Raw genomic sequence first — 12,595 nt, 5'->3', positions numbered from 1 at the left:
AAAAAAATAAATTTGTTTGTTCGTTTGTTTTGTCAGGTTATTTTTCAACCAAGTTAAGTTCACTCCTTGAATCTAGTTTACTGAGAGACTACAGAAATCCTTATGTCAGTGTGTGTATGTGGGAAGGATGAAGGGTAGGGACACTCTTCCAATGGAACCATAGGATCATAGAATACCAGGTTGGAAGAGGCCTCAAGGTTCATCTGGTCCAACCTTTCTAGGAAAAGCATGACCTGGACTAGATGTCCCAGCACCCTGTCCAGATAGATCTTAAAAGTGTCCAGCATTGGGGAATCTACAACTTCCTCGGTGAGATTATTCCAGTGGCTGAGTGTTCTCCTTGTGAAAAATTTTCCCTAGTGTTTACCAGAATTTCCCCAGGAGTAACTTGTGTCTATTATTCTTTGCCTTTCCCATGTGACTCCTTGTAAAAAATATTCTGTGCTATTCATTTGAGTGACTGTTATATTAAAATGGATCAGGCTAAACCAATGTCATCTTCTCTTAGCTGGGTATGCATCTCACTGTGATATCATCAATCAAGAAGTTTTTGCTCCCTGTCATGCCTACATCAGTCCAGGATTATACTACCAGCAATGCCGCTTCGATGCGTGCAAATGTGGGAGCAGCTGTTTGTGTAATGCTTTGGCACACTACGCTTACGTGTGTAGCAAGCACGGGGTTGTCATTGACTTCAGATCTCATATTTCTTACTGTGGTGAGTAATGTTTGCAGAATGGAATATCTTTTAGAAATGTGTAAAATTCTATTCACTCCACAAAGTACAGGGATTGTCCTTTTTTTCTAGAAACCAGAATTGTGCCGTGGGATAACGACAATGCTCAGGATAGAACACAAAAAGCATTAGGCATCTGAGTAAGGGACCCTGAGCTGTCTCACAGGGAATGCCTGTCCCTTTCCACTGGCTATTTAAATTTCTGGCTTTGAACCCCTAAATCATATGGAAGTTTCTATTAGGCTGAAGTAGTCAGGGAGTGGCAGGAACACTACTCTTCCTAAGGGAAGGCAAGCCAGGGTGGCAGGGGCTCTCCAGGTCAGGTAGGGCAGGGTGGACAGTGATTTGCCAAGTAGGATACAGCAATAATTTAAAACAAGGCATTTTTGAACCATACAGTAATGCCTCAACCTTAATTGGACCATTCTTCCTCTCTTGGATGCCTGAGTTACTAGATAGACACACCTACACATATAAAGACACCCATTGCTTACAGAACAGACAATTCCAGCCAAGGAACTGTCTAACATAAACCCACCTGAATCTAAACAGTTCTAACTTACAAAATCAGTAAAACAGCATGTTTTTCTCATGCATTTCAACTCACCCCAGTGCAGCAAGAGACCATTTTGCTTTTCTGTTTTGCACTCCCGTTATATGCTGCTTTGTTTTCTATTTTTCACATTTTAAGAGTGTGTTGTTCTCCCTTCTCTTTCTCTCTCTCCTCCAGCTGTGATGTGTCACAGTGGTATGCTTTATCATCAGTGCTCTTCTTTTTGTAAACATTCCTGTGCTTCACTTTCTATGGCAAATATCTGTGGTGATGACTGTGCAGAAGGATGTAATTGTCCTGACGGAAAATATTTTGAAGAGTCGGTCAACTTTTGTGTGTCAATGTAAGTTGTAAGAAAATAGAATCTATACATAGGCACATTTTCCTCTTTCCAGCAAGATTTAAAGTAGTTTTCCTGCTGTTTCCCTCAAGATACAGACTGCCTAAACAGGATAGCAAGTAATATGTGAAGATTTCATATTCTTTTGTACTAATCAATAGTGGGGCCTCATCTGCTACTTTGTGTACAGCTATTGACTTCAGAGAAGAAGTGTCACTGCTTCAAAGAAGGGTGATAAAACTTTTTTAATTCATGGGAAAGCGTGTTTTTAACACTTAAGAAAAAATTAGAAGGAGTAGTAGCAATCTATGTAGTAGCAATACTTAAAGAGGGGTAATATGGAGAAAGTAGTTAGGAGTGTCTTTTTTTCTGTCCCACAATGCAAACCCCTTCAGTTAAACGGAAGGAAATGGTCAATAAAAGGAAATAGTTTTGTTCCTTACTGTGAGAGTCTTGAGTCGCTGGAACAAGCTGCCCAAAGAAGTTGTGGCTGCTCCATTCCTGGCAGTCTTCAAGGCCAGGCTGGATGGAGTCTTGAGTAACCTGATCTAGTGGAAGGTGTCCCAGCAGAGGGGTTGGAACTAGATAATCTTAAGGTCCTTTCCAACCCAAACCATTCTAAGATTCTATGATTGTGTACTGACATTTTACAGCTCACCACCATGGGGAGTTACTGAGTTCAGGCAGTGAATTAAAAACTGGAAGGAGTATTCATATAAATTTCAAGATTATACAGAGTTATTGCTTTTCGTTGTATATATATATATTGAAAAGATCAGTAAAGTTCATATTGTAGTGATAAAGACTGTTTCAAACTATTAAAAAGTGTGAGGTAACCTGGATTCCCGTATTTTTGCATGTTTACTAGGGAATTCTGTTGATGTTCTATCCCATCTGGCTGTTATCACAGATGTAGTTAATAGATTTTGCTATGGTAATTCTTATGTCCCACGATTTTGATGGTAACTTGAATGGGAACTACATGTTGCCATACTACTCCCATAACTGGGAAGAAAAGCTCCTTTCTGTAAGACTAATGAACAGAAACAGCAAATAAATGATACAGACTGAGGAAAATCCTGGCATTGTTGAAGATGGGAGTTTTGCACTGACTTCAATACAGTCAAAAGGTCATCCTTTAGTTTTTTGACCTTAGAAAAATGTAGAATTGTAAGGCTTGCTTATCATATTAGCTTGATAAATGGATTGTCCTAAAATCCACATTTTGTCTTGCTTTTGTACCTACATAAATATTCTTTTAACAGATCTGCCTGTCATTGTCATTACAAGGGCAAAGTTCTCCAGCCTGGAGAAACCCTCCCTACACCAACTGGCTCCTGGTAGGTTTGAGTGCCAAGAATTTTACCTTTCATGTATCACAGTTTGGATGCTACTCAATGGCCTTGAGAATTCTTTCACATAGAATGAATGCGTATTGTATCAAGATTTTATTTTTGTTACACATTTAGTAGAAGGGAGCCTAATATAAATTAGATTACGCACCTGCTTATTTTAACAACAGGATACCTCAAAAATTCTGTAAGCCAGGGACTAAAGAATATCTCAAAACACACACACATAGAGGATCCAGTCCTGTTCTTAGACCTGGGGGTGTTATGATAGAAATATGAGGCTGATTTTGGAAGAATAAACAATGTGATTCTAATTTGGAAAGTCTTTTAAACAAAGGCTTGCAAGGAGCTATATTTGTGTCGTTTTGTATTATTAATTCATGATGGAATCCTGACCTCACTGAAACAAGTGGGAAACCTCCCAGATTTCCTGGTCAAACTTGTTTGTTTTACAAGAAATATACTCAACCTGCTGATCTAAAATCATGTTTGTGACTTTCGTGCCAAGTTTAATTCTTGCTGAGGTCTTACATATTATAGTTGTTATAACTGAAGCTTGATAATCACATCATTCAAGAGGTGAAAGTAGGGGCTTCATTCTTCTGCCATTGCTATGCCTCTGCAATGTTGTTTTTCCAAATTTTTTGGTTTTAAGTAAAAGGAAAAAATGAGGACTAGGTTTATTGTCAAATGTGTTTTTCTGCAGTTCTGTATTTTATCATAATAGAATCAAGATGTGTCTCCTAATGTCTGTGCAACAGCAAATTTGCATACTGTATCCTTCCATATTCCTCAACACAGATAAGGTTTTGTGTTACACTGCCAGCAGCCTGAATCACCTGGCCCTTTGGTCCCACAGGGGCTGACATACCTAGCTTCTCTTTTATTTCAGTGAAAGTTAGGCAATCAAATAGCACATAAACCTCTTGGAGTTTGGGCCCTCACTACAGATCACTGATTAGAAAACACCAAGAAAATGTTGGTCAGAACTCCTGCTTTTAGATTTTAATCCTCCTTCTCCTCCCCATTTCTGTTGTTTAGATTGGGTTAAGATGTATTGTCTTTTTTAGCATGGTGACTAAAAAACATTTTGGCCTTGAATGAAGATGGGTTTGCTTTTCTTTTTTCCAGTCAGTGTTTGAATGGAACAGTGAAATGTACTGAAGCCGCTACAGAAAATACAGGTAATTTAGTTTTGTCTCATGTTAGAGAAAGTTTTTGACATTGAATAGTCATTTGTTTTTTTCCTCATAGGTACTTTCATTATGAGATGCTTAACATCATGACATATTTAAAATAAGAGGTTAAGAGCACAAGTTATCTTGCTTTTTTCTTTGTCCTTTTTCTGTAGCACAAATTGTACTACTAAGTCACTTGGGAAATTAAAAAGATAAATAATTGCATGTGAGGTGCAGGTCAATATGTTCTCATGGGAATACCTAAAATTAGGCTCACTATCCATGTTTAGGAAACCTTAAGCCTTGATCTCTAGAAAGCAAATTTTTAATGAATTTCTAATGAGTTTAGAAGTGATTTCAGTACACTGAAAATTATGCCACTTCTAAAGATTCTCTTTACCTAAGGCATAATTAGCCCATCCTTAAGAACGGGCTGTGCATCAGATCCAGAGTGCATAAATCCAGATGCTTCATATACTAATTTTATATCTCTGTAATACCAATGAAGTTATAGAATTTTATCCAGATCGTGTTATGTGTACTGCAATGTAGGCTCAATGTGCACTGAAAGAAATACTCTGTGAACAAAAATAAATAGAAAACCTTCAGTGTAAAAGAGCAGTTGATCTCATTTAACCTGCATTTTGCATTGAAGTTCACATATGCCCCGAAGGAAAAATCTACTATGACTGCAGATCTCCTGTGCCTGGATTACCAGCAGCGGGTGTGAATTGTGGGATCTCTTGTGCGAACCTTGCCATGAACTTCTCCTGTGTCCCCTCACCACCCTGTGGAAGTGGTTGCATTTGCCCCCCTGGGTAAGCTTTGGCAGAACAACCTGGAACACAAGGCACATACATATTTTTCACAGTTTAACTCTGCATATTTTTTTGTACTTTTTAAATTCCAGTGGTATCACACCTCTAATTTTGAACCTATTGTTCTCAAAATTTTTGCGGATATACAGTCACAGTCAAAAGGCCAACTCTTTCATTTGTCTCTGAGAGCTCTTTTCTCCTTCCTTCTGGTGTGAGGCTTTGTGCTATAATGCTGCTTCAGTTGGAGTCCCACAGTTTGTCAATTGTGAGACCGTGATTCCACTATCCTATGAGATATCCAGTCTGATTGGCTGGTATTTGGGACTCTCTGGACAGGAGATGGCTCCCACCACTTGCACAGTATAGTTTGTTTGACTGTAGAAGCAAACATAACAAGAAATGGTAATGTAAGCCATCTGTATTCCTGCTTACTGCCCAAGTAATTGTCTCACCTAGACTTCTACTCAGGCTTACAGTACTGATGCCTAACCTGGAGCAGGGAGGAGGGCTGAGCCAGGCTGGATCCTGCTCTCTTCATGCTCGTTCTCTCTGCCCTTTTGAACTCAGCCAAAGTTTTTTTCTCAGCACATGTATTTGGATTTGGTGCCCAGAAACAGTCCGCTGAGCTTTGCAGAGGTCAATCCAAGTACAAAAGCTAAAAGCATTTGTTACGAAGTTTCTGTCAGGATCAGCTACCACTCCCTCCATTTCCATTTCCTCCCATGTTGCCTGATGTGTGCATTCTCAGATTTGAAGAATCAAATATGTTGTGCAGATTGCTGCAATTTGGCCTCAGGTGAAGTGCTCCCTGTTTTTTCTCAAGATTTGATAGTGTTTCACTGTATGTGTAGCTTGACAGTACATTAGCAGTGCACAGATCAGAGCGTAGTGAGACTGCCAGAATTCCTTTTCCAGCAGCTTGTGATGTTCATAGATGACTAAGCACTGGTGAAGGACAGATTTCAGGCACAGTTATCTAAGATTTCACTGGCTGTTCTTGCCTGGTATTTAGTAGTCCTCTGTAACCTCTGCAACTGAGGAGTTAGCTTTCAAGACTATTAGTGTTACAGGAATAAACAATGATTTTTAACACAAATATGCATGAATCTGTTCAAGGCATCATATAAAAACTAGTAAATTTTTACTGAAACATCACAACGGTACTTGCATGAACTTAAACTAGCAACATTGTCATGAAAGTTTGTTTGAAAATTTGAAATAATTAAAATATATGTTAGAAACCAGAGCTAAAGCCCTGCTTTCACAGTTAAGTAGTATTACACCATTTCAAATTGAATGTTACTTGAATATTTCCAGAATAATAAACCATAAAAGGGATACAAACAAGCCAAATCCCATGTTTCTGTCAAATAATGGAGTAGAAGACATGAATTATTTTGCTAAATAAGAGAATAAACACTTAATTTGCTATTAGATAGAAAAGTAAATGTGCAACATTTAGTACAGTTAGTACCATCATTGCTGTTAAACTGGATTTCTGAGGCCATTATGCCTTTCAGGCTCATGGTTCCAAGAAGTGAGCATAGCTTTTAGCTAGGAAGGGGCCATAAGAGTTATCTTAAAAATTGAGTTCACAAGTTCTCTTTTTTATAGAAGAAAATGTTAAGCATATACCTTATGATATTAAATCTATATTGACAACTTATGAAAGCCTTGTTATGAGAATTTTTACTGTTATGTCATTTCTTTATTCTCTTAAGATGCTGTTCTTTGTTTCTTCTTTCCTACCTGATTTCTACCACCACCCATTGTTTGAGCCAATCACCTAACATGTTGGGGTGGAATCTTGAATTCTTCTGGAGACTGACACCTGATTCTAGCATCCTGGGTACTTACAGTGCTCACAAAGTAAAGCAGATTGTGGGTGGTATTGGAACCCTTTCCTTTGGAAACCCATGTCTGGATGAAGTCTAGTATGCACAAAATGGTCCTTTTAAAGTAAAAATGTTTTACATATTCTGTTGTTAAAATTCTTGCACAACAGCTTGCAGATTTTTACTCAGAAGTTAAAGAGGTGACAAAGGATAAGAAAGTCTCTGGTATGCTATAAAAATTGAATAGAATAGCTCAAAATTTCATGAGGAAATGAGCTGAGAATGACAGTAAATTCATCACCCAAGGATACACTGAAAGGTACCGTAACACTGAGCTGGAGATGTAAGAAGATAAGCTGAATTACAGAAATACAGAAGAGTAGCATGGAAAGGGACCTCATGGAGCTGTTCTCCTGCCCTTAGATGACATCAGCAATACCTATGTTGTTCTTGGCAGATATTTAACTTCTATTGACAAAGACTCTAAATGACCTCTCCAAGCCATACATTCTAGTGCTTTCCCATATCTAATAGTTCTTCTGACCACTTGACTCTTTTTCTTAGAACCAATGTATCTTCAATGAACCAGTAATTATGGGGAGGAGAAAACTGTATTCCTTTTAACTTCAAGTGAAGCAATCTCAAGATCATTCTTTGAAAACACATCTACCTTTGTACTCAACCATGTCTAGCAATGACAACTTCAGGAATTGCTCCTGTAAAGAGCAGCATTGGGAGTGTCAGTAACATCTGTTATTTAATGTTGCTAATCAGATGGAAATGAGGGGATAACAAAAAGTGGTTAACCGCATCTCTGGGTTACTTACTCATGATCTAGTAAGATTTCCTGCTTTTTTGCTTTTAATGATACTGTAACCTTGATAGTTGTTTCCACTTCCCTTTGGTAGGCAGGTCCACTGCACTGTGTAAGCTGTGTTTCTTTTGTCCTACTAACTCTGCAGGAGCTGCCATAGTCCAGCTCACTATCCTGTGCTCAGAACAGGATGGTTGCTGCTCTGCACAGAGGAGCAGGCATATCAGTCCAGCTACTTCCCTGGGACAGGGGGACAAGGGAGCAGCAGAGAGGGAAGGACAGCCTAGCTGCAGCCTCAGCAGAGTGCATAACACACAGATGCTCGCTGGTTTGCAGAGAGGAATAACTACAGTACTTGCATGCTTACATAGGAGCTGCTGCCCCACTCCAACATACCCATTTTGAAGTAGGGGAGCCGCAGCTGTGAGCTTTGTGAGGTCTCCACCTGTGCGCAGTGGAAGTCATTTGATTCAGAAAGCTTTAGCCAAAGCTGGTTGCTTTTGGTGGCGTTTAGACAAGCACATTTAGACATGCTGATCTTCCTGCAAATTTATGCTTTCATCTCAATAATTCTTTTATTTTGAAGGATGGCTGAGCATAGAGGGAAATGTTATATTCCTGACAGTTGTCCATGCACCTGGAAAGACAGGGAATTTCTGTCAGGAGAAGTGATAGCTACACCATGTTACACCTGGTGAGTGACATGCATTTTGCATACTTGCAAATCATCTTAGCCTAGCCACAAAGTGAAACTGATACAGCAAATGTGCTGAGTACATTGAAAAGTCAAAAATGTATATGCTTATTTATAGACAGTTGCAGCATATATCTTTTATTAGGCTCACTAATAGACTTGGAAGAGCAGGCAGATTTTTGGGTGAGTGTTTCTTCAGGTCTGAAAATGATACAAAAGATATCCAAGTTAAAAAGCAGCCAAGAACAAGTGATTGATTCCACACATATCAGTTAATCTCTGAAAAAAACGACATTTGGCATTTTGGAGAATAGAATGGAGAAGACAATCAAGGAGGAAAAGGAGAAATCAAATGTATGACAGTGGTAAATAGTCTGGTCCTTTGGGAACTGGACTGTTTGCAGTGCAACTTACCAGTCAGTATGAGTGACTATATAGGAAGAAGATGGGTAAATAAAAAAGCATTAGAACTGGAAAATGTGCCGGTGCCCAGCATCTTTATTAAGGAGCCTTATCTGGCTCATATTGACGCAGAACAGTTTTTGATCTGTTATAATTTGCTAGCCAAAATATCTATCTACATTTAAGTTTGGCATGGCAGCTTTTAATCACTTAAAAACTTCATTGGCAAACCAATTGAGCTTAAGCACTTACACAAGCAAAACTAGAAACTGTCAGTACTACCTTCATGTAAATTCATGAAAGTCACTGAATGTAGTTGACAGGAAAAGTAATCCTGCAGAATATCAACATTTATTTCTTAATCTCATTCCATACTTGTCTGATACCCTGGATACATACAGGTAGTAACTGGAGGTCTTTTGCATTAAATATGTGCAGATTTTAATTGGAATTTCTTGAGAAAAAAAAGAATATTGATGTTTTATGAATAAGTATGTTGTGTCATGGTATCTTATCTATACTGGAGGCTGTGATGGAAATATTTGCATAAGCCATAAAAATGTTAAGGTTTTACATTCATTTCTTATGAATTTTTATCATACATATGTGCTGATAGCAGAATGCTCAACGCTCTTCTGCTGTGGCATCACCAGTAACTTCAGATGCAATCCACAGAATGGCTCTGTGTTTCAAGGTCTGGGAATTTTCTTCCTTTCATGAATTTCTGTATGGCTTGAAATAAAGAACCCAAGAAAGCTTTTACTGGAAGAAAAAAAAAAAAAACAAATTAAAAAGAAAATGACCCTGCTATGAGAGAATAGTGATTGTTAATTTTCCTTACAGTGTTTGTCGGAGAGGAATATTCAACTGCACCAGTTACCCCTGTCCTGCTGTATGCACTCTTTATGGAGATCGACATTATCATACCTTTGATGGATTGGAATATGATTATATCAGTGACTGCCAAGCTTACCTGCTAAAGGTAGGATTGTTCATACATTTTCATGTGTCCAAGTGAAAGTTCCTCTGAAAGGGCAAGTATTTTGAACACCAGGAGATGATCTATAGAAACAGACATTAAGAAAACAGGTGCAGAACAGATGTCTCTGAAAGGAAGAATCTGTAAATGACATTTCGTGTTAAGCCATTTGAAAATGGTACATGGGTGTGTCCTTATGTATCTTTGTGGTCTAGAGAAAAATAGAAATCAATGTTTTCTTTTCTATCTTGACCATGCTTTTATCACAATGAGTGAAAAATAACACTATACAAACTGTTCTAGAACTAGGTAAAATCTATAGATTTATTTAATACTTATCTATATCCTGCTTGGCAGAGGGTTAATGATGACCTCTGAAGCTGCTTGGAATCCTTCTTGAATGCAATCTGCATCAGATCTGGAGTCTATGTGTATAATAATATCAAATACAATGATTTCATAATTCAACAATGAAATCCTTCGTTGAGATTGTCTGGCAGCTACATGCTAATGTTCCTCATAGCACACATTTACAGTACATTGCTAGCCTTTTTTGTTTAAAAATACCATTACTGACATTTAGAAATACATTCTATTACTAACAACACTATTGTTTATTATCATTGTTACTGTTATTAAGGCTAAGAGTCTGTCTTCTGAGTTACAGTAATGTGTTTAGAAGAATATTCATTTTCAGTCAACCCTGTCTAACCTTAAGGAAAAGCATAGTTTCTTAACAAGAACTACTGCAAATATTTTATCTCATATATGCTCGAGTAGATTATTCACAGCTGTGGAATGAAATAGATTGGGTCCAGATTTTTTAATTTGTTAGGAAAAAAAAAATAAATGAGAGAGATCTGGTAAAGATAATAAGAATTGTCTCAGAGCAAACTCCTGGCATGTATCATGTTGTCTCATAGAGGAGCTTGTATTCTTAGAGGTATAAGAACCTTTGCATAAGCCTTCCTCCTTTAAGATGCAAAAAATAGGGGTTACTTTATCTGTAAAATAATCATGCCTGTATGATGAGGTGGAAAGGTGGGCTGTCATTTCTTAATTCTTATGCCATCCAAGCTAGAGAAGTGAGTAAGACAAATCTATGCTGCTTTTTCAAGCACTAGTATGATACTGGAATGTTTTGCTTTTACAATCAAATGTCACGTGCCAATCTACTGCATAAGAAGGTACCTATCTAGAAACAAACCATGGGGAGTATTTGGAGTCCAAGAATAAAGTTGGCAGCCACATAATTAAGGCATATGAGACACTGCCAACAGGCCTTTCTTCAGGTGAACATGACACAAATGACCAAGCTCTGCCTACGTAGATCTGCTTTTCAGAATTTTCAGACTTTTTTCAGCTTTTCAAACTATTTTTTTTTCCCGAAATGAGCTAATGTGAGAAAGTATGGCCTAGTTTGTTCTTCAGTTTTCTTTCTTCTTCAGCATATAGAGAACTTTCCTGATCTATATTGAAGAACTGCTTATCACAAAATAGGCACTGCATAATTGTGTCTGGAGCGGATAATGTACCTCTGGGCTCATTTTTCACTGTGAAATGTTTGGAGAAATTTTAGGGGGGAAAAAACCCAATAAATGAAACAAAGGGTGGGATCATACAGCAGATGGCCAAGAGCTTTGAGGGAACTAAAACACAGAACTGATGAACTATCTGCTGTGCAATCCTGGAATCAGAGGAATGGAAGATGGCAGTATAACCAAGTATTTTAAAAGGACTCTATGGCCGAATTTGGCAGGAACAGACCAATATGATTTACATATGAATGAAATTAACAGAAATTATAGTAAGGAGAAATGACACTTGGGAAGAGTTGAACTCTTTAAAAAAAAAAATAAAAAAAATTAATGCATGATAAATCTTCTGAGTTATTCTGTGAAGACAATAAACACATGGATGAGGATGATCAGGTCAATAAGTGTATTTTAGCTTAAAGACCTTTTGGAGAAAAATTTCAATAAATATTTTTTAGAGGATAGTTTCTCATAGGATAAGAGTGCAGGTTGTTTGAGACTCACATTAAAAGTTAGAAGTTAAAAGATAGGAATAAATGGCCTTGTTATAGAATGGAGAAACCCCAGTGACATCCCACAGGGATCCACTCTGAGACCTGCGTTCAGCATCTTCACAAACAATTTTGGAAAGGTGGTTTGAGGATTCAGGTGGAGTATGCTAATTGTAAAGAATCAGTCTGAACAACTGAAATAAAGACAGACCATCAAAATGTGCAGAAGATTTTATGGCAGAAAACACTGCATGATAAACTGGAGGATGAAATTCAACAGTGAAATACGCCAATCAGTGAACAGAAAAAATAACTAACTATGCTGCCAGGAAGATAGGTACTACATTAGCTACAACTATGAAGGTGAGAAAAATATATGAAAGAGATGTAATTGACATCTGCCTAGTGGCAGCCTGAGTTATAATCCAAAGTGTCGTATGTTCTTCAGTTTCACATATGCTTTTATTTGCATGTACACAGTTACACCACAGTTATACCACATACACATGCAGTTGCACCACATACTGATGTGGCTAAACTACATTATGTGTGCAGACATGGTAACATGGTGAGGCTGCTCTCTTTTGAAACATGCTTTGTGGTTCATACACAGGTTTCCATGTCTGACCCTTCATAACCATCCCTGCACTGTGGCCATGTGCAGTGACATTTTTTAATAGTAGTATCACAGCCCTGTTTCTTATAGCCTGTTATCCAAATAAACAAGCTAGATGAAAGGTGGGAAAGTATATGTAGTTGCAAAAGTTTAGATGCCTTGCCTAACACCTTGTCAGGCACATCTGTCCAGGGCAGTCTTGACACTGAAACCATGATACCTATTCTACAAACCAATATATATATATATATA

General features: G+C 37.9%; 1 protein-coding gene across 1 annotated transcript in view; it reads left to right on the top strand.

Annotated features, from left to right (window-relative positions):
* Positions 1 to 9,704, top strand: part of LOC104407774 (otogelin-like protein) — a gene marked incomplete at its 3' end in the record, with an annotated part of 36,913 nt that extends 27,209 nt beyond the window's left edge. Inside the window, exons 19-25 of the mRNA XM_010017146.1 lie at positions 509 to 718; positions 1,467 to 1,632; positions 2,895 to 2,969; positions 4,113 to 4,165; positions 4,815 to 4,977; positions 8,213 to 8,320; positions 9,566 to 9,704. Of these exons, the coding sequence (XP_010015448.1) occupies positions 509 to 718; positions 1,467 to 1,632; positions 2,895 to 2,969; positions 4,113 to 4,165; positions 4,815 to 4,977; positions 8,213 to 8,320; positions 9,566 to 9,704 (914 nt within the window). The remainder of the gene's footprint in view (positions 1 to 508; positions 719 to 1,466; positions 1,633 to 2,894; positions 2,970 to 4,112; positions 4,166 to 4,814; positions 4,978 to 8,212; positions 8,321 to 9,565) is intronic.
* Between the last annotated feature and the right edge of the window lie 2,891 nt (positions 9,705 to 12,595).

This window comes from Nestor notabilis, unplaced genomic scaffold, assembly GCF_000696875.1.
Source record: "Nestor notabilis isolate BGI_N333 unplaced genomic scaffold, ASM69687v1 scaffold3746, whole genome shotgun sequence".
Lineage (NCBI taxonomy): Eukaryota > Metazoa > Chordata > Aves > Psittaciformes > Psittacidae > Nestor > Nestor notabilis.
This window is presented reverse-complemented; position numbering and strand designations above follow the sequence as displayed.